Source organism: Rhynchophorus ferrugineus, unplaced genomic scaffold (assembly GCF_030347505.1).
Source record: "Rhynchophorus ferrugineus isolate W39M unplaced genomic scaffold, kcgeb_rfMv2 rfM10, whole genome shotgun sequence".
Classification (NCBI taxonomy): Eukaryota; Metazoa; Arthropoda; class Insecta; order Coleoptera; family Curculionidae; genus Rhynchophorus; species Rhynchophorus ferrugineus.
In genome coordinates, this window is record NW_027472589.1 from 24412885 (window position 1) to 24434391 (window position 21507).

General features: G+C 32.4%; 2 protein-coding genes across 4 annotated transcripts in view; both read left to right on the forward strand.

The window, feature by feature from the left end:
* LOC143203530 (uncharacterized) overlaps window positions 1–21507 on the forward strand; it is a 667483-nt gene that overhangs the window by 446663 nt on the left and 199313 nt on the right. The gene's annotated exons all lie outside the window — the stretch shown is intronic.
* LOC143203864 (uncharacterized) lies at window positions 6227–20963 on the forward strand. The gene is made up of 5 exons (XM_076416176.1): window positions 6227–6561; window positions 6651–6989; window positions 9844–9951; window positions 13930–14031; window positions 20698–20963. The coding sequence occupies exons 1-5, from the start codon at window positions 6285–6287 to the stop codon at window positions 20961–20963; spliced, it is 1092 nt and encodes a 363-aa protein (XP_076272291.1). The 5' UTR covers window positions 6227–6284.

Here is a 21507-nt window from a genome sequence, read left to right on the forward strand (position 1 = left end):
CCATAGAACCGATAATAATATAAAATAAGTTCACTTTCAAGTAATTTACTGACGTTAGTTGAAAAGTCCCTGGCCTGACATACAGATGGCGCTACTAGAATTAAATCCGCATGTTTTTTAGTTAGCACTAACCTACAAAAGATGCATGTATAAATTTGGCAGCTGTCGGATCATTAATTTGTGAATTATAGCATTTTGAGTGAAGCAACTTTTGTTATTGTGAAAAAAATTGAAAAAAGGAATTTCGCCTATTCATAAAATATTACTTTTTGAAGGAAAAAATTACAGTTGAAGTAGAAACTTGGCTTTATACCGAGTTTCCGGATACTGCCCCAGGACAATCAACCATTAAAGATTAGTATGCTAAGTTTAGACTTGGTGAAATGAGCCCCGAAGACGATGAAGGCAGTGGAGACCAAAGGAGGTTGTTACCGACAAAAACATCAAAAAAATCCACAAAATGATTTTGAATGACCGTAAATTGAAATTGAATTAAATATCAGACACTCTAGATATATCAACTGTATGAGAACGTTCTGTGCAAAGTGGGTGCCGCGCGAGCTCACTTTTGACTAATAACAACGACTGGTTGATGATTCGGAGCTGCGTTTGTATATGATCAAGCGTAATAAACCCGAGGTTGTGCTTTAATTTTCAATATGTGGCAATGGATGAAACATAGCTCCATCATTTCACTCCGCAATCCAATAGACATCGGAGTCGACTGCACACGATGAACCCGCTCCAAAGCGTTGGATAACGCAACAGTTGGCTGGCATGTAATAAGAGCATGGAATAATTTTCATTGACTACTTAAAAAAGGAAGGACCATCAACAGCGACTATTACATAGCGTTATTGGACGGTTTGAAGGATGAAATCACAAGTCAGCGACTATTTCCTTTTCTCAGACTCCAAAAGAATGCTCGCAGGGAAGAAATGTTTATCGAATGAAGAGGTGATCACCGAAACTGGGGCCTATTTTGAAGCAAAGGACTAATGGTACTACAAAAATGGGATCGAAAAGTTGGAGAATCGCTATAACCAGTGTATCAACCTTGAAGGGAATTTTGTTGAATAAACATGTATTTTACTATGATAGGCCGGAGACTTTTCAATTGACTCGTTATGTATTATTCTGCCTAAAACCTTCCAAAAAATACATATTTCTTCGTAAAGGTTTATTTGGAGGTCGGAAGTCACTCTGCTTTATTTTGTCTAAATCTAAATTTCTACTAAGCTACAAAAAGTATAAATATTTTTTATAGTAATTTCTTTTCCAATAGAAACTTTATTTTTATTTAATTTATAAAACAATTTGCATAAAATTGATTCACAATCTTTATTTGTTCTTTATTTGAATATTTATAGGACTACTAAATCTGGCCTATTACAAAAATACTACGTAAATACATTTTTGAAATTTTCTAATACAATATAGGCCTTTTTGGTAACAGCAAAGGTTTATTATATGGCCATTTATTCATATATTATATATTGTCGTATATCATATATTGTTTTGAATATAGTTTAAACATTTTTATGAAATTTTTAAGCTACAACTATTTTCTACAGACCAATCTTTTAGTTTTTTTATCTTGTTCAAAGTCAAATTTTTTTCTCAGCGGCTTTTCTGAGATTTCGGCATTACTTGAAAGAATTTCTGAAACAGCTCATCCCTTAAAGGTATACTGCAGTTTTTTGATATATGAAGATGTAATATGTAATAAATGAAATTAAATTAACAATATTGCCGTCAAGTTGCTGTATACGTATATGCTGTGTATAAACATATATTGTCGTAGTTGTGTTATGGAGTATGAATATAAACCATAAAACTTTTCATATTATTTTTAGATTAAATTTAATATAAAACTTGTTTCCCATTGAGAAGTTTCCTCATATAAAATTATTTAAGGATGCAAAGACTCCTCTCGGCCATTGTTGTCAAACGACAACATTCCGGACTATTAAATTTAATTTTAATTGAACCCCAAAAACAAACCATTCATTTGCGGAGTTGTAATTAATGTTTAATTAATTTCTAAAATGGAACGTCAAACAAAATTCACCACAGCAATATTTAATCTGGCTTCGTTTGTATTTTCAATATGTAGTATGTCAAAAAAAAAGGGAAAAATCATTATTTTTTCGGTATATATGAACATATATAGGGACCAATAATTAATTTAGAAGATTTTTTTTACCAATTCAAGGTTTTGCCGTAAAACAGAAATGCTGTTCAAATTATTTTGTTACCATTGAAAAGTTGGTCTCATTTTTGGTAATCTCACACTATACATAATAACATAATTGCGCACATTGTAGGGTTGTTTTTAAACCCAGGGCGGTAAATAAAATTTATATTTAATTAACCAATATAAAGTAATCTAATATCTTAAATAAATAATAACAGAGATTAAATTAAATGATATAACAATTACTTCACTACATAGTATAAAACAAAGTCGCCTTTTCTGTCCCTATATCCCTATGTGCCCTTAAATCTTTAAAACTACGCAACGGATTTTGATGTGGTTTTTTTCAATAGATAGAGTGATTCAAGAGGAAGGTTTATATGTATAATACATGCATAATATACTAAGGCAACATTGCTAATTTTAGAGGTTTCTAACGTGATTAGGCTTATTTAGCAATTAGCAAAAACGCTGCCTAACCCTACGAGTTAGATCAAATTAATGTACTACAGTATTGTACACCATAAAAAGGTCTACAAAAAAGTCCGCGATGGTATATGTTTATCTTTTAGGGATAACCCACATTAACCATTTTTATTGTTTACTTTTTACGTGAGAAAATGGCTTATTTACGAAGCTATTTTAAGCAATACGGCATTAATCCTTATCGAATTAAGTACCTTAAATACAGTGTGCAATTAATATAGATCAATATGGTTCCTTACAGCATGTAAATTAAACAAATATTTTCGGAGATATTACAAATTTAAAATTTGCGTTTAAAAATGTGTAATGTAATAAAAATTGTATGAATTTAGATATTCCAAAGATAGCAGGAAATCTTCATAGTAAGTATAGGGGAAGAGGAATTGTTTTACTCCAAATTTAATGCGTGCAGGCCAAGGGCAGTAATGAATGAACCAAAAATACTGGATCGATTTTAATCATGTTTTCATTGAGTGACATAGGCATATATATTTTATGCCCGTGCAAAGTCGGAGCGGGCCGCTATGTTTTTATATACAACGTTCATATTTTTTCTGTAGTGTATTTAATTTAGTATCAGCATTGCACCCGTGCGAAGCCGGGCGGGTCGCTAGTACTCAATAAAAGGTAAAATAAACAGAGCAAATAAGCGTGCGAGATCTTGATATCGGGGTGGTCGGATGATAACAACGATAACTGATGAACAAGCAATGCTAAACTACGCATATAATGGATATGTATAACCAACAAACAAAAGATAATGGATAATAGTGATAATAGCGATAATATTGATAGCAATGATAAGCTATGCTTCAGTTAGTCAATAAACCATATATAAAGTATATATAGTCAATTCAAAATAGCAGTGACACGAGTGTCACTATATGTCTGTCTAAAGTTGTAAATTCATTTGACAGTCAGACGATATTATCCTTGTCGTTTTATTCTATTTAAAAAGAGATAGAATGCTGTTCGAACATGTAACGGAATGAGCCTGCAAAAGTTGTCCGTTTGCCAAACTTCTGAAAATTCTTCAAAATATTATAATTACATGTTATAAATCGGCAAACGTTGTTTTAACGCTTTGTTTTTATGCGCCTTGCAGCTGAACTTTATGTTAGTACGGACACGGTCACTCAAATATCTCAAAAAAATATATATAACCTTAAATTCGCCAAAAAGAAACCGTATTTATGCGAAACAGGTGACAAATCAAGATCAATCTTGGTGTTTCAGAGATTAAATATACGAAATGTATAAAACAGTAAGTAGTTTTTTCAATCGAAACATAATTTAATACAATTTATTCAGAGAAAATTGTTAGTTTAGAAAGTATCCACAAAGATCCAAAAGATATACAGCTATTTGAGAGATGTAGAACATCCGTTCATATATTTTTGGATAATGTAGGATCTAAATGGTGTAAAGATAACACACGAAGGGGTTTAATCGAAGTTCCAGAGATTGCTGTTAAAGGAATACAATTTTTAAAAACATATAACAAAATCAAGGAAGAATTATATCAAAAGAGCCATGAATATTTCAGAATGGTACATTGGGTTGCTCATGGCGAGATGATAATAAATATAGTGTAAAGACAACAAAGGTTCATGGAAAAAGGTAAACGTTGGAATAACTATCGATTAGGTTTTTTTAATCATAACAATTATTTATTGCAGACATATAGTTCTTCATGCTGGAAACAGGAATGGTTTTATTCCTGGTGCAGAATTAGTGTTTCTCTAAGTCCAATGGTGACTACAATGAAGAAATAAACCATAACTTGTCTTTGCAGTAGTTTGAAAATCAGCTTTTAAAGAACTTGGAGAAACCATCAGTTATTGTTATATACAATGCACCATATATATCTTATATATAAAAATGAATCGCAAAATGTGTTGGTAAGCGCATAACTCAACAACGCCTGGACCAATTTGGCCAAATCTTTTTTTAAAATGTTCGTTGAAGTTCAAGGATAGTTTTTACGGCGAGAAAAATTAAAATTATTTCTGGAAAAAACCCTAAAAATAGCCCTTTTCTTTTTCCCATACAAATGATTTGTAACTAAAACGTAGTCAATTTGAGCTTTATTGCTATGGTATAAAGTTCATATTAAATTACAAGCACTCACTGTTGTCTAAGCAATGTAGGTGTGTTCCTAACGTCAAAGATCATATCTATCAAAACAATGTGCGTGTGTGCGTTGGAGCACAGAATACATAGTTGGAGGAGTTTAATGTCGCGTTCCGAAACTCGCGTTTCTTTTGTATTAGTTTCGGCACGCGAGATAAAATGCATCAGTTTCCACGTCATTACATCAGTCAAACAAAAATCGCGTTACCAACAGTGTTTTATTATTTTTAATATCCAAATTTTAAATAAATAAAACAATTCGTACGGCTTAAAAGGATTTGAGTTCAAGTCATATCAAATTTAAAAAAAAAAAAGTTGTCTGTTACAGATGACTTTTGACAGATGACAGATGAATTGTCAACTGATACACGAAACAAATTCGTATATCGTGTTTTGTGCAGAGTGTTTAGTTAGTTAGTGTTTGTTTAGTTCGTGATTAGTGAAAAAATAATTTATATTTGATATGCCTCCTATAAGACGAAGCAATTTAGGTAGAAGAACCAGAAATGCTATAAACCAAGCTAATTACCGATCTAATCGTACTGCACAAGAAAGTGACGACGGAAATGAACGTGAAAGAATTCGGATATCACAAACGCGTGAAGCGCGAGCGCGACATTCAACTAATAATCGCGCAAGTTTGAATCGAGCTGCTTTCTGTTACGATGTGTCAATTGACTACAGTAACTACCAATGTGTTGTTATTGGTTCTATGAACTTGGTTTGCTTACACTGTAAGGCATTAAAATACAAAAACGAAGCCAATGGATTGTGTTGCGCAAATGGTAAAGTGAAATTGATACCATTGGATCCACCACCAGAACCATTGTACTCATTGGTTTCAGGAATAGGAACAGATTCTATACACTTTTTGACACATATCCAACAATATAACAATTGCTTTCAAATGACTTCATTTGGGGCAACAAATGCAGTTCGGGAAAATTTTATGCCAACTTTCAAGGTATGTATTATAGCAGTTACTCATAATTATTTTAGCGAACAAAATTTTCTGTCACCAAAGTTAAGATGTGTTACTAATCTTCAATTTCTTAATCATTAAGAAATATATCATTTAGTCATCATATTATATGGTGATTCAGTTTCAGTGACACTTTTATTATATTTTATATTTGATAGATATTAGTTAAAACTAAATATATACTTTTTAAGATCAAATATTATTTAAGTTTGATCACTGACAATCCATTAATTTATACCACACCATAATATTTTTTTTATTTACAGATACAAGGGCAAATATATCACAGAGCAGGTTCACTGTTACCAGTGTCAGATAGCGACAACAAATTCCTGCAAATTTATTTCTGCAATTTATTCACCACAAGAAATTGATCTGCGTTGTGCACATAACAATTTAGTAAAGAGGTCTATTGTAGAACAATTACAAACTTTATTTCATCAACACAATCAATTGATTATATTGTTTAAAACTGCCCTGGATCTGATGACATCCGATAATCACAAAATTGTAATCAGAGCTTATAAAACACCTGCAGGTCAACATACAAGACGTTTTAATGCACCAACTATTGATGAAGTTGCTATCGTTGTAGTTGGAGAAAATTTGGAATCCCGTGATATTGTTTTACATCGTCGGAATGATCAATTACAACGTATAAAGGAAACACACCGCTCATATGATGCACTGCAATATCCCATTATATTTTGGCAAGGTGAAGATGGCTACGATTTATCAATAAAAATGATAAATCCCATTACAGGTAACTAAAATATTAGTTTAGCTATGGCGATAATATCTCAGTCACTATATTATGTATTTGAATGTTATTAAAACAAAATCTGTTTACAGGTTCTGAAACCAACAAAAAAGTCAGTTCAATGAACTATTATTCATACCGCCTAATGATTCGGGAAAATGAAGATAATCACATATTGAAATGTCGGCGATTATATCACAAATATGTTGTTGACATGTATGTTAAAATTGAAACGGAGAGATTAACATTCATCAGGTTGAATCAAACCAAACTCCGATTTGAAGAGTATATTCACCTTCGAGATGCGATTAATACTGATGGAAATGCACAGAATGTCGGTCGGATGACTATTCTTCCAGCAACATACATCGGAAGCCCTCGGCATACGCACGAATATGCTCAAGATGCCATGTCGTATGTTCGTCATTATGGTACAGCAGATTTGTTCATCACATTTACATGCAATCCGCAATGGATAGAAATTAAGCAGGAGTTATTCCCTGGCCAATCACCCATTGATCGTCATGATATTACAGCCAGAGTCTTTAGACAAAAGTTGAAATCTTTAATGAATTTCATCGTAAAACATAATGTGTTTGGTGAGACACGCTGCTGGATGTATTCTGTGGAGTGGCAGAAACGAGGATTGCCACATGCACACATTTTGATTTGGTTGGTTGAAAAGATAAGGCCAAATGAAGTTGATGCAGTGATATCAGCTGAAATCCCTAATGTACAAGTAGATCCTGGATTGCATGAGGTAGTTATCAAAAACATGATACATGGTCCCTGTGGAACTCTTAATCAAAATTCACCGTGTATGATGGATGGTAAACGTTCAAAAAGATATACACGGACATTAATATCGGAAACAATTACTGGTAATGACGGTTATCCATTGTATCGTCGCAGATCGACAGCAGACAATGGAAAATCAACAATTGTCAAATTAAATCAACAAGATATTGAAATAGATAATCGTTGGATTGTTCCATATTCACCCATTTTATCAATGACATTCAAAGCACACATCAACGTTGAATCTTGCCATTCAGTGAAATCGATTAAATACATTTGCAAATATGTAACCAAAGGGAGTGATATGGCTGTGATTGGAATTGGTGCAGAGAATTCTAATGATGAAGTTACCCAATACCAAATGGGCCGCTATGTCAGTAGTAATGAAGCAGTTTGGCGAATATTTTCTTTTCCTATTCATGAGAGACACCCTTCTGTTGTTCACTTAGCTGTGCATTTAGAAAATGGACAAAGAGTGTATTTTACAGCACAGAACGCAGTACAAAGAGCTGCTCAGCCACCATCTACTACATTAACCAGTTTTTTTGAGACATGCCAAAACGATGATTTCGCACAAACATTGCTATATTCTGAAATGCCAAAATATTATACCTGGAATCAATCCTCAAGGAGATTTATACGACGGAAACAAGGAAAACCAGTTCCAGGATATACAGATGTATATTCCACCGATGCGATTGGCCGGATTTATTCAGTACATCCAAGCAATGATGAATGTTTTTATTTACGACTGCTATTAGTCAATGTACGTGGCCCAACATCATTCCACCATTTACGAACTGTTGATGGTGAATTGTGTGGATCCTACAGAGAAGCCTGTCAACGTTTGCAATTGCTTGAAAATGACGCTCATTGGGATCAAACTCTCAATGATGCTGTAATATCATCACACGCTCATCAAATACGAACATTGTTTTCTATAATCATATCTACATGCTTCCCATCAAACCCAATTGATTTGTGGATGAAGTACACAGATTATATGTGTGATGATATTTTGTATCAAATACGGAATAGAATGGGAAATCCAAATATACAAATCAGTGAAGAAATTTACAATGAAGCATTGATTTCAATTGAGGACATGTGCTTGAAAATGTCAAACAAACTATTAATTCAATTAGGCCTGACCGCGCCCAATCGTCCAATGCATGACGCTTTTAACCAAGAGTTGCATCGAGAAAGACTGTATGATCTCAACGCTTTGAAAGAATTAATTCAAACAAATCTTCCACCGTTAAATGAACAACAGAAGTATGTATTTGAAACTCTTATGAAAGTAACAAATGATGAAACTGGAGGGATTTACTTCTTAGATGCACCTGGTGGTACAGGAAAACTTTTTTGATTTCATTAATATTAGCAACAATTCGCTCACAAAATAAAATTGCACTTGCACTCGCTTCGTCGGGAATCGCAGCAACTTTGCTTGAAGGTGGTCGAACAGCCCATTCAGCACTAAAATTGCCATTAAATATGCAAAGCAATGAAACTCCAACCTGAAACGTTTCGAAGAACTCTGCAATGGCAAAGGTTTTGCAGCAATGTAAATTGATTGTTTGGGATCAATGCACGATGGCACATAAAAAATCTTTGGAGGCTTTAGACAGAACCTTAAAAGATCTACGTAGCAATAATAACCGATTTGGTGGTACAATGATTTTATTAGCAGGAGATTTTCGTCAAACATTGCCAGTGATTCCACGATCAACGCCAGCTGATGAACTCAATGCATGTCTAAAGTCCTCCAATTTGTGGAAACATGTCAAAGTACTTCATTTAAGCAAGAATAAGCGTGTCGGGTTGCAAAATGACCAATCTGGAAACATATTCTCTAAACAACTCATTGACATTGGTAATGGCAAATTTCCTATAGACATGTTGACTGGCTGCATTAACTTTCCTCAAAGTTTTTGTCAGTTAACTCGATCAAAAGATGAACTTATTCAGAAGGTGTTTCCAGATGTTTCTCAAAATTACAGAAACCATGATTGGTTGAGCGAACGAGCTATACTGGCTGCAAAAAACATAGATGCTGTCTGGATTTATGGAAAGAGGCATTGTTGAAAATACGCACGAAGAATCATGAGGAGAAGAGCATAATATGGACGTTTGTGATACACTGGCAGTCACTTTGAACAGTTTTGGAAGTTGAATATGTTCCCCTAAAAATTCCCTATTTCCACTAGCTGTGTGGGTATGCGACATGATTTGTCACTACTCGCACTGTATATCCCTTCAACGCTCTTCAATATTTTAAAAACAGTCATAGCGTTCATTATTCCTACCAACCCATCAGATGTTCGCTGATGGGAGCCCTGTTATAGCTGGTACAGATGGTGAGGCTTCTAGCATTCTTTATGATATAGTTCTCACTACAGAGCCATATGGCTTGTGACTTAATAAAAAAATTACAGAATTATTGACATTGGATCAGCTACTATTATAAATCTCAATGGGATATAGTTACAGTAAGTGCAGAAATTCAATTATTTGGGGTCAGTGATAAAGTAGCAAATGGTGGCATCTACTACCGAAATAATATCGGCCAAGCTGCCAAGGAGATCCTCCACCGTAAGATAGTGCATATAATGAATCATTTCTTAATTGGAATATATTTTAATTATACCACCGCAAAAGGTAACACAAACATAAAGAAATTTGTATGACAATCTATTGCTAAACCACCATACTGGTTATCAGATGCGAACAAAGCAACAGATCTAGTTGACTTCTCCACCTTGTAAAATATAACAACCAATCACATCGATATTGAAGACCATTATGACCTATCATCGCATGACTCACCCATTATTTTGACGATAAGCATAACTATAATTACTATATCCGAATAAGGTCGATTTTTAATGCATTAATATTGTAGCGACCTTGAGGCATGTCGAATTTTACATCGTGGAATAACTGTCTACAAAATACCCAGAAATATAATCCCAGATGTTGAACACGGGCGGGGTGCCAGCAGCGCCAACTAGAACCCGACAACGAATAGCTGGCGGCAACATCGAGACGTTTATCTGGGATGTTATTGAACGGTATTTCGATTCATTCTGTGCTCAACCCTCATTTGGTTTAGACGTGCCACCATCGACTGCCCAAGCCTCATCACCAGGTAAAACCGCTGCCATCCGTTTAATTATTTGTATTTTTCACATTTTTTTATATTGCCAATAAATAACGGTCACATAATGTAAACACCACTGTTTTATTTCGTTTTACCTCCATTCACCGAGCCACATCACTTACCCTAAAAACGTATTACTTTAGCTATTGATTTTTACGAATATTTGTTACATCTGCTGTGACTTGATATTTTGCTCAAAAATCCTACCAAAAATTAATATATTTATGAGGGAACATATTTATTATGTTACATAAGCCTGCAAAAAATTTGATGTAATTTGACTTACTATAGACCTGAAGAATATTATTTTATTAACAAACTATTAACGATACTTTTTTTTTGATCTAATGTACGTCCACCAGCACATACTAAAACCTTTTCTTTTTCCCGGTGAGGTTCCTCTTTGTATATTTTTGCTCATGGTAGTCTACTATCATTAAGGCTGTCCTTGGTATCTTTTCTCCATCCGATAAAATTCTTCACTTTGCTCTACACTCACATCCCCAAAAGTTTCCGAAAACTAGTAGAGGTGCTAATGAAGAAAATCTACTTTTGTACTCATTCGGGTTTGTATGGTTTTAGAATTTCTTTGACGATTTGTTTGTAGTTAGGGTCTTTATGATTGCCTAAAAATTTCTCTATGTTCTTCTTAAATGCAATCCACTCTTCCTTTCGAGCATCTGTCATGATCGTCATGAATTGTGCGTCAGTCATAAGCCGCCGACTGTTTGGTCTGACGAAAATATTTCTTCACCTTTGCTTCTGAAAGATCTCTAAACTTTAAAATAGTGTATCTCCATCTTCGGGAAATTATTTTACGGATTGCTTCATCAATCCCAACTTCGGTTTCCGCTATCTCGTAGACATAAATAGTACGGGAATTTGCTAAACCCAACCTGTTCTCCGAGCAATGTGCACAACATTTTAAAATCACCGCACACCTGGCAATCATAGTCTTCATATTTTAATTTGTGAACTACCAATTATGTTGATATCTTGGATTTTTTCCCATATAATTTTAATTTTCCGTATGCCAGCGTACGTAGAAAATAATTGAAAATAGTCAAACAGATTTTTGTTAAAACACAGTATTATTACTGATATAAAACCAAAAACAATTAAAAAACTAAGTAAAATTAAGATACTACATTGAGATATTGTATAGTTTCAATAATCTTACGTTTCATTTGATTAATATTATATACGTAAATTTGAAAATGTACGCAGAAAATAAAGAAGCAATAGCACTACTTGGATGAAATAACGAAAGAGATACAATTTACCTCCACTCTTGCGGTTTGTATATTTTAATGAACTTTTTCTTTCTTGAATAACAAACACTCCACTCCCTTATGCACAGAAGATGAAGATAACGATGTTCTTTTAGGTGTAATTACTGAACTATCGCGATTGAATATCGTTCTAAGTGAGTCCTTGGATGTTATTAACTTATTGAAAGTACCCCCACATTATAGACAATAAGGATGTTCCTAGTGAAAGTAGAAAAGTAGTGACTGACGCGGAAGAATACAAAATTTCGGTACAACAACATACATAGAAAACAATTGAAAATACTCAAACAGATTTTTGTTAAGACACCTGTATTATTACTGATATAAAACCATAAATAATTAAAAAAACAAGGTAAAATTAAGATACTATATTGTGATATTGTATAGTTTCAATAATCTTACGTTTCATTTGATTAATATTATATGCGTAATTTTGAAAATGTACGCAGAAAATAAAGAAGCAATAGCACTACTTGGATGAAATAACGAAAGAGATACAATTTACCTCCACTCTTGCGTTTTTGTATATTTTAATGAACTTTTTCTTTCTTGAATAACAAACACTCCACTCCCTTATGCACAGAAGATGAAGATAACGATGTTCTTTTAGGTGTAATTACTGAACTATCGCGATTGAATATCGTTCTAAGTGAGTCCTTGGATGTTATTAACTTATTGAAAGTACCCCCACATTATAGACAATAAGGATGTTCCTAGTGAAAGTAGAAAAGTAGTGACTGGCGCGGAAGAATACAAAATTTCGGTATAACAACATACATAGAAAACAATTGAAAATACTCAAACAGATTTTTGTTAAGACACCTGTATTATTACTGATATAAAACCATAAATAATTAAAAAACAAGGTAAAATTAAGATACTGAGCTATTGCCACGTCAGCTATCGTATAGTTTCAATAATATTACGTTCCATTTAATTAACATAATATATGTAAATTTGAAAATGTAGACAGAAAACAAAGAAGCAATACCGCTAGTTGGTTGAAATGACGAAAGGGACGAAAGGGACCTCCACTCTTGCGGTTTGTATATTTTAATGAGCTTTTTTTTTCGAATGACAAAACGTAAATATTAATAAAAAAAGATTAAAGCATAACATTCTATTTAAAGGTTAGTTAACGTTTTTTATTATGCTATTACCAATTCTTTTTCATTATTTCCAAATTCCCAGAAATATGCCTATATTTTCTCTTTCATGTTTCATTTAAAAAAAAGCGATAAAAATACATATTGAAGAGAAAAGAGAATCATATATTTTCTGTAAAATAAAATTGGAAGGAAAATGTACATAACTGCAAAATCTTGAGTATAAAACATTATTGGGGATCAAAAAAAAGTTCAAACAAAATTAATTAAATAAGCATCTCGAAAATATAATTGCTAAAGTTTCAAAAATTATTAGTTAATTTAAGCTTTATTTTGGTAATATTTAAGGTATTTGTGGATACATTTTTTACGTTTTTATGCGCGGTATATAATTTTAAAGGTTTTTATTTCTGTATTCGGAAACGCTTTATTTTAAATAATCCGTTGATTATAGTTTGAAGTGCTGTACAGTATATGCCACGGCTCTCTTCTATCTGCAGAATTCTGAATCTATTTAAGCAATTTATTCGATATATTAAGCGAAGTATTCTTCTAATTCTTCACAAGATCGGAAATGCTGATCAGCCAAGTAAATGTTTATTGAAGGTATCAACGTTTGGAAGAACTTTAGGAGAGGTCATATTTTCATTACTTAACACGTTCGCTGCCAAAAACGTACCAGCGCGTAATCTGAAACTTTAATCGGACGCCAATTACAATTCGGCGCCTTATATGTGCGGTGGTCTTTCTAAGTCTTGTATTTAGTTCGTCATTAGCAGTGTGTCCGTACAGTTATATTAGCATTAGCTGAAGGCTATAGTTGAGTCACTTATGAGCTTAGGTTCGATTTGTCCTTTTTGATCCATATGTATTACAGAAATACATATGGCGAGAAAAATATCGATATGTCAGAGCGCTCTCGTCTTAAAAATGGAAAAATAAATACGAAGCGTGCCCTAACTTTACAATAAATATTCAAGCAATCGTATTACCAATTTACGACTTTCTTTAGTTTGTTATAAAAAGGTTACTAAAGTCTCCATCCAAACCTACTTCCAGAGCGGCTATCAGCAAAGATGTTTTGATAATACGAGAGGAGAAGTAAACAGGATAGGTAATAAGGAACAAGTCATGAGTGACTCCTCATGATTTATCTGAATAGGGTTTTAATTTATTATGTGAATTTTGGTCAAAAAAATTATTAGCCTATAGTTGTTCATGTAATTATATTGACTTCTCAATTTACTTGAATAGATATTTTGTTTGTTTGTAGTAACATTTACTTAGTTATTTTTTCTCGTTTTTCCCTCTGAATATTTTCTTATCTTATTTTAGTAGTTGACTCATTCCCATTAGATATATAATTTTGTTATGGTATTATAAATTATATCTTCCAATCGCGCCTTATCGCTGGCTGGTGACACAACATTTTTTTTGCCAAAACAGTATTAAAATTTAGATTGGAACAAGTTAGAAACGTTAATTGGAATATTTTATTATTGTAATCAGAAAAGATGCAGTCAGCTTTTAGGGTAAGTATTTGATCCCAGATTGGTATCGTACGTGTTGAGTATTGGCTGTGTTGATTATTATTATTTTCAGTCTAAATTAGATTTCACATAATATTCAAAAAGTTTTACTCCATTCTCCACAAAAATCAAACAATACAAAACGCCTTGACTTTAACACACATCATAATATCTTCTCAAGACTCCTAAACACAGCCCAACATCAACAAGTTGGTGTCACACCATAGTATCAAAAAGTACTGTCCATTAATCATAAGCAAAGATAGTCAAAGGGAGCAATGATGGTCTATTGAGCTTCAGCATTATAAATTACTATGAAGACTATTCCCCAAGGCAGAACACTTTTTATAGATAAAATAAATTATTCAATACTTCCAACAATATCCACCAAGACATAAAATGACACTACAGTAAAATAGAGATTTATTTTCAAAATTAAACCCAACGAATCAACTAGATTTCGTCATCTCGAATAAATATCAAAAAAACCAAATTAAAACCGAAAGATATCAAGAAAGATATACGTACAATCTATGCAGTATTGCAGTCTACAACATTGTTATCACCGAGCATGACAATCCTGAAACAAAAACAAAATCTTACTGACAAATATACTAATTGGGACAAGTTCTGATTAACATTGAAGGAACAAGTCAGGTCAAGTGTAAAATTTAAAAATATAAACGATCATGGACATCCAATCTCAAATCTAATATAATAGCTCCAAATCTACTCCAGTCACAATAGAGAAATTAGAATATGAAGTAGAAAACCTTCTCGAAGTTCGACAATATCAATAATAATAAAAAGGTTTCTGGAATTAACGATATTTTACTTCTGTAGTTGAAAGAACTGCGATGAAAAGCAATCATGATGGTGATATATATAGTTAATGCTTGCCGAAGGAAAATGAAACATATTCCGGGATATAGGAATAGTACGAAAGTTTTTGGGTTAATTACATATACTTTTAGCTGCTTAACAAACGACTAGAGAAATAAAATGGACCCACGAGGTTATCCAAGAATTTACTTTAAACAATGGTTACTAATTCAATACAACTACTGGTTAAAGCGCAGGACATCACAAGCTTGAAGCGAACCAAATCACACGAACTTTCGTAGTATATAATTCTTACCCTTAACTTCAGTTTAAGTAGTCTAATTTAATTTTAATTTGGGAAATGCATACTTAGGTGTTCATCCAACACATGCCTGAATTCATGCAAGTACAAGGCAACAGTAGTAACAAACTAATTTGTAACCTAATATTATATCTAATGTAAGTAGCGTAACTAAACTGTAACTTTATGTAACTGTAAACGTTTCTGGAATTAACGATATTTTACTTCGGTATTTGAAAGAACTGCGATGAAAAGCACTCATGGTGGTGATGCGGAATTGCTATATTGTGGAATGTAGGAATAGTACGAAAGTTCTTGGGTAAATTACACATGTTTTTAGATGCTTAACAAACGACTACAGAAATAAAATGGACCCACGACTTTATCCAAAAATTTACTTTAAACAATGGTTACTAATTCATATTAACGTGGAAGCAATACAACTACTGGTTAAAGCGCAGGACATCAGAAGCTTGAAGCGAACCAAATAACACCAACTTTTATAGTATATAATTCTTACCCTTAACTTCACTTTAAGTAGTCTGGTTTAATTTTAATTTGGGAAATGCATACTTAGGTATTCATCCAATACACACCTGAGTTCATGCAAGGACAAGGGAACAGTAGTAACAAACTAATTTGTATCCTATGATTATATCTAATGTAAGTAGCGTAACTAAACTGTAACTGTAACTGTATGTAGTGTACCACATCCAAATAAAAACAAAATTTTACTTTGGTATTTGAAAGAACTGCGATGAAAAGCAACCACGATGGTGATTATATATATGTGTATATTATATTTGTAACATATATTATTTCTTAATTACTTTAAAATTTCATAATTCTTCCTAAACATATTCAATGTAAATTAAATTTTATATACATTTTTACTAATCATTTAATCCACTTATTTCCTTTCTTTTAATCTTCGTAAAGGTGATTAAACTGAATAATTATTGAGCTAAGTGTCATTAAATATAAATATTTTGAAAGTAATTGAAATTAATTAACCCTAAAATTTGATCAGTTTTCTCTTCGTTCTAATTACTGAGTCAGCAAACGAAATAAAAGCCTAATATCTAAGGTTTTTGAAAAACTCCTATTGAAAAGAATAAAACCGATCATAGAGAGAATACCAACACACCAGTTTGGGTTTATTAACAAGCACTCAACAATTGTCCAGGTCCACAGAATAACAGATGTTATTAAAAAAGCCTACGAAAGTCAAAAAGTATGCTCAGCTATATTATTAGATGTAACACAAGCTGTCGATAAGGTTTGGCATGAAGGCCTTATTCATGAACCATAGAAAATGCTACCAAAACAATACACCGAACTATTAAAATCATACATTACAACCAGAATGTTTAGAGTGAAACAAAAAGAAGCTTACTCTACAATAAAAGAATCTAAAGCAGGTGTACCACAAGGAAACGTACTGCTACCAATGCTTTATATACTTTACACTTGTGATATACCACAAATGGAAAATATCACGATGGCTACATTTGCTGATAATACTGCGATTATAGCTGTGGGAGACAATAGTGAAGAAGCCTCACGAAAGTTACAACAAGCAAGTGAAAATATAAATAATTGGACACAAGTTTGGAAAATAATAATTAATGAAAGTAAATGTGTACATGTGCCGTTCACCTATAAAAAGACCGTACAAGCACCAATAACATTAAATAATACTATCATTCCATATAACAACGTTAAATATCTCGGAATCAATCTCGATGTAAAACTTCGCTGGAAGAAACATATAAAGAAGAAAAGAAGAGGGCTGGAATTGAAATACAGGAAAATGTACTGGCTAATTAGAAGAAAATCATAATTATCAGTACGTAATAATTTGCTATTATATAAGCAATTACTAAAACCTATATCGACATACGGAGTTAAATTGTGGGGATATTCTGCAAACAGTAACATAAATAAAATACACATTTTTCATTACAAAGTCCTGTGAGGTATTGTGGGTGCACCCAAATACCATAGGACTGATTACCTACATCGAGACCTTCAGATGCCCACAGTCAGTCAAGAAATCAAGACAATTGCAAGGGGACATGAGGGAAAACTCCATTCTCACACGAATATTGTAATATTGCAAATACTAGATACCGCCAGAACAGGACACATACTCAAAAGAATCAATGCATCTGATCTTGTGTAGTGTTATGTAGTGAGTTGCATATAATAAAAAATACAGCAGTGACATATATAAACAGTATTTCACCAGAGACTGAGATAGGGCCGATGGGTATTTATATACCTAGATTTAAGTTATCATAAAGACAAATTGTAAGTTAGACGGAAACGACTAATAACAATATGTTAATTAAATAATAAAATAAATCTAATTACTTATTGATATATGTAATATTTTATAAGTTAAATTTAATTCATTAAATGTACTGAATATAAGTTACGTACTCCTTAGGACAACAGCCTAAGACAATTTTACTTATCATCGTAAATTATCTTTTAAAGAATTCTCATAATAAAATAGGTTATTGAATGATTTTTTTAATTAGTTTTATTCAATAGAAATTAATACAGCAGAGGCTCTGTAAAACAAAGCCTTAATAATGCACAAATTGCATCAATTTTTTTGTAACATCTTTATTATAAATTAATTTATTACATTTCATCTGTACTTGGATTAATTCACAAGCAAGACGAGTGCGAGAAATACATCAATATGTATTCCTCAATTATAAAATTATAATAACTTATAGCTATAGTTTACACTAAAGGTATACACTTTATACAAGTTCGTATGGTTTGGTTCGCTTCAATCTTCTGACATCCTGCGCGCTATCCAGCAGTTGTACTGCTTCCACGTTAGTATGATTTAGTAATCTTCTTTCATGTTTCAAGTCGATATCTTGGATAACTTAGCAAATTTATTTGATTTGCACGTATTACGACTATCCTATAAATCAACCCCTTTGATTTTAGATCAAGTTGATAGTATCTTCTGACTAACCAGTATAGTTGTTCTATTTTTATTCCAATGTATTTTTCTTTTTGTCTAACATGATGCTGATTACATTAATGCAAACACAAAATTCCTTTGAAACATTTGTAGGTCCAGGAAACAGAAAAATATGGAAGTGCCTGAAATAGAAAATTTTCTTTATAAGCAGTTTTTAGATCAACAGGAAGGGCATGTCCCAATTATTACAACTATTTAAAACAAAATATGAATTTCGACTGCTGTCTACATCTGGTTAGAAATGATCAGCCCAATCAGAACTAACAAAATCAATCGATGAAAAACAGATGCGAGCAATTAAGAATGAAACAAATTTATGATGCCGACGAAAGTGGTTTTTGTTACTAGATGGTAGTAATATTAATGCCTCATACAAAATAAAGCTAATCTTAATAGAAAAAAAAACAACAAATCCGCGCTCATTTAAACATTTGATCATATTTGTACGAAAACCGCTTAGACGACAAACAGTATATTCCTGAAGTGGTTTCGCTAGCTCTTTGTCTCTCATATATCAGTAATTTTTGTAAACCACAATTGGCAAAGTTGTTTTAAATTGGGATGAGGCCTGGAATATTTTCAATCAAGCAATTCTTGAAAAATGTCAGAACACTCCCTTATGTACAGAAGATGAATATAACCATGTTCTTTTAAGTGTAATTACGGAATTATCGCGATTGAATGCGGATATCATTGACAGTAAGCCCTTGGATGTTCATACATATTCAAGGCAGACTGAAACTATTCCGTGATGTTGACATGGGTCATTTATGCTGACCTACTATCTATGTATGATATGTATTTATATAGAGAAACTTACCGGAAAATTATCTGATCTGACCAATAGACAGCATCTGCAATAAAAAATAAATTCATGGTAATATTTCGATTGCATCATTTTAACTATCTATTAAGTCACAAGAGAACTATAATTATAAACAGGTGACTTAATAATTTTAAATGAGATTAATAACACTAATTTGTACTTCTAATTACTAACTTAGAATATAATAGTGAGCTTATAATCAAATCAGCTGCCTTTACTATGAGTGCGAATATTACTATTATTAGATTTTTGTTTGGCTTGATTTAAAAAAATGTACTATCGAGTACCATGAATACCTTTAGAATTAAATATATACAAGATATTATTTTTGCTGTCTCGTTTATGCGTTCGAACCGTATCACAAAGCATTGTGTCTCTTTTAACTAGAATAAAATGAGAAGAAAAATATTGTCTGATTCTGAAACGAATTTACCAATTGCAGCGGATCTAGATTATCTTAGCTTTTCTTAATAGAAATAATATCATAATATAGAGTCTGATAAGACCTCAGAATTTTTATTCCATGAACCATCAGTATATCCTAGTGCTATATTATGCTAAGCAAACCATCGGCATATAAGGCATAAGAAATTTAGAGTAAGAAAGTACAGACCCATTTTAGCAATTTCAATTTTCATACCAATTTAAAAGAAAACTGTTTTTTTTTATATTAAACATTCCAAATAACTTCTTAAAGTGAAAAATTATTAAAATTCATGCAAGCACCCAGCATATACAAAATATAGTCTATACAAAATTTTTTTGTATATGCGTCATCGAAATTTGAGAAGTACAAACTCATTTTAGGAATTTTGATTTTCATAACAATTTAAAAGAAAACCGTTTTTTTATATTAAACATTCCAAATAACTTCTCAAAATGAAAAATTATTAAAATTCATGCAAGCACCCAGCATATACAATATATAGTCTATACAGAGTTTTTTTGTATATGCGTCATCGAAATTTGTGACGACAAAACTTCTCAATACTGTTCCATAAACTCTGAGTTTTAGTTCAGTTTGGCTTTGACATACACCAAAATTCTAATCTAAATAAAATAATTGAACAAAAATATTATGAAATATAATTTATTTTAACATTATGGTACATTTTTATTCTATGAACCATCAGTATATTCTAGTGCTATATTATACTACGCAAGTCATCGGAACACAAGGCATAACAAATTTTGTGTAATAAAATATAGTGATTTTCAGAATTTGAATTTGCATACAAATTTAAAGGAAAACTGATTTTTTTGTTTTAAACATTCCCGTAATGGAAAAGCAGGGGATAACTGCGAAATTGTATGCAAACGTCCCGCGCAACTGCATCAATTCGTAGTGGAGCCGGAGCAGATTCGTCGTCGAGAACAAAATGATGTCGATATCTGTGACGAAATAAAGAAAAATCGAGCTTTATTCTATTCGTCGGACGGGAAAAAAGGACGATCGCAAGCGGAGCCAACTCTTTTAAATAAATCGAACTCTGGCAATTCCGTGCATCTTCCTAAGGCACCTGCCTGCGACCCCATACCCACTGTATTTTCCAGTTAGCATGTTTCATGTTTGACACTTGGAGTTTTCGCCTGTTTATGCCTAAAAACGCTAACGCTATTCTTTTTATTGTAATTGTTTCATTGCAGCCACATTGGAGATATCATTTTGATGCTTTCTTGATCAAATGACGAGTTAGATAATATACGCACATCATTATCTTAATAAAACACCCGTATATATTCAAGCTGGTTAAGAAATTATTGATTAGTATTAATTGAATTAGTTCTTTTGTTGGTCTTTCAGTTACGTGAATAAAATTAATCTGTTTCATTTCATTAAATACACAAATAGGTAATTTTATGTAAAAAGATAGTCAATTCAATACAGTGGTAACACTACGTGTCAATATGTGTCTGTCTAAAGTTGTTTTATCTATCTAAATTCGTTTCACAGTCTGACAATATTATCCTTCTCATTTCATTCTGTTTAAATAGAGATGCTATGCTTGCTAAAGTTGTCCGTTTGTCAAGCGTCTGCAAAATTCTTCAAAATATTATAATAATGGATTATAAACCGACAAACGTTGTTTTAACGCTTTCTT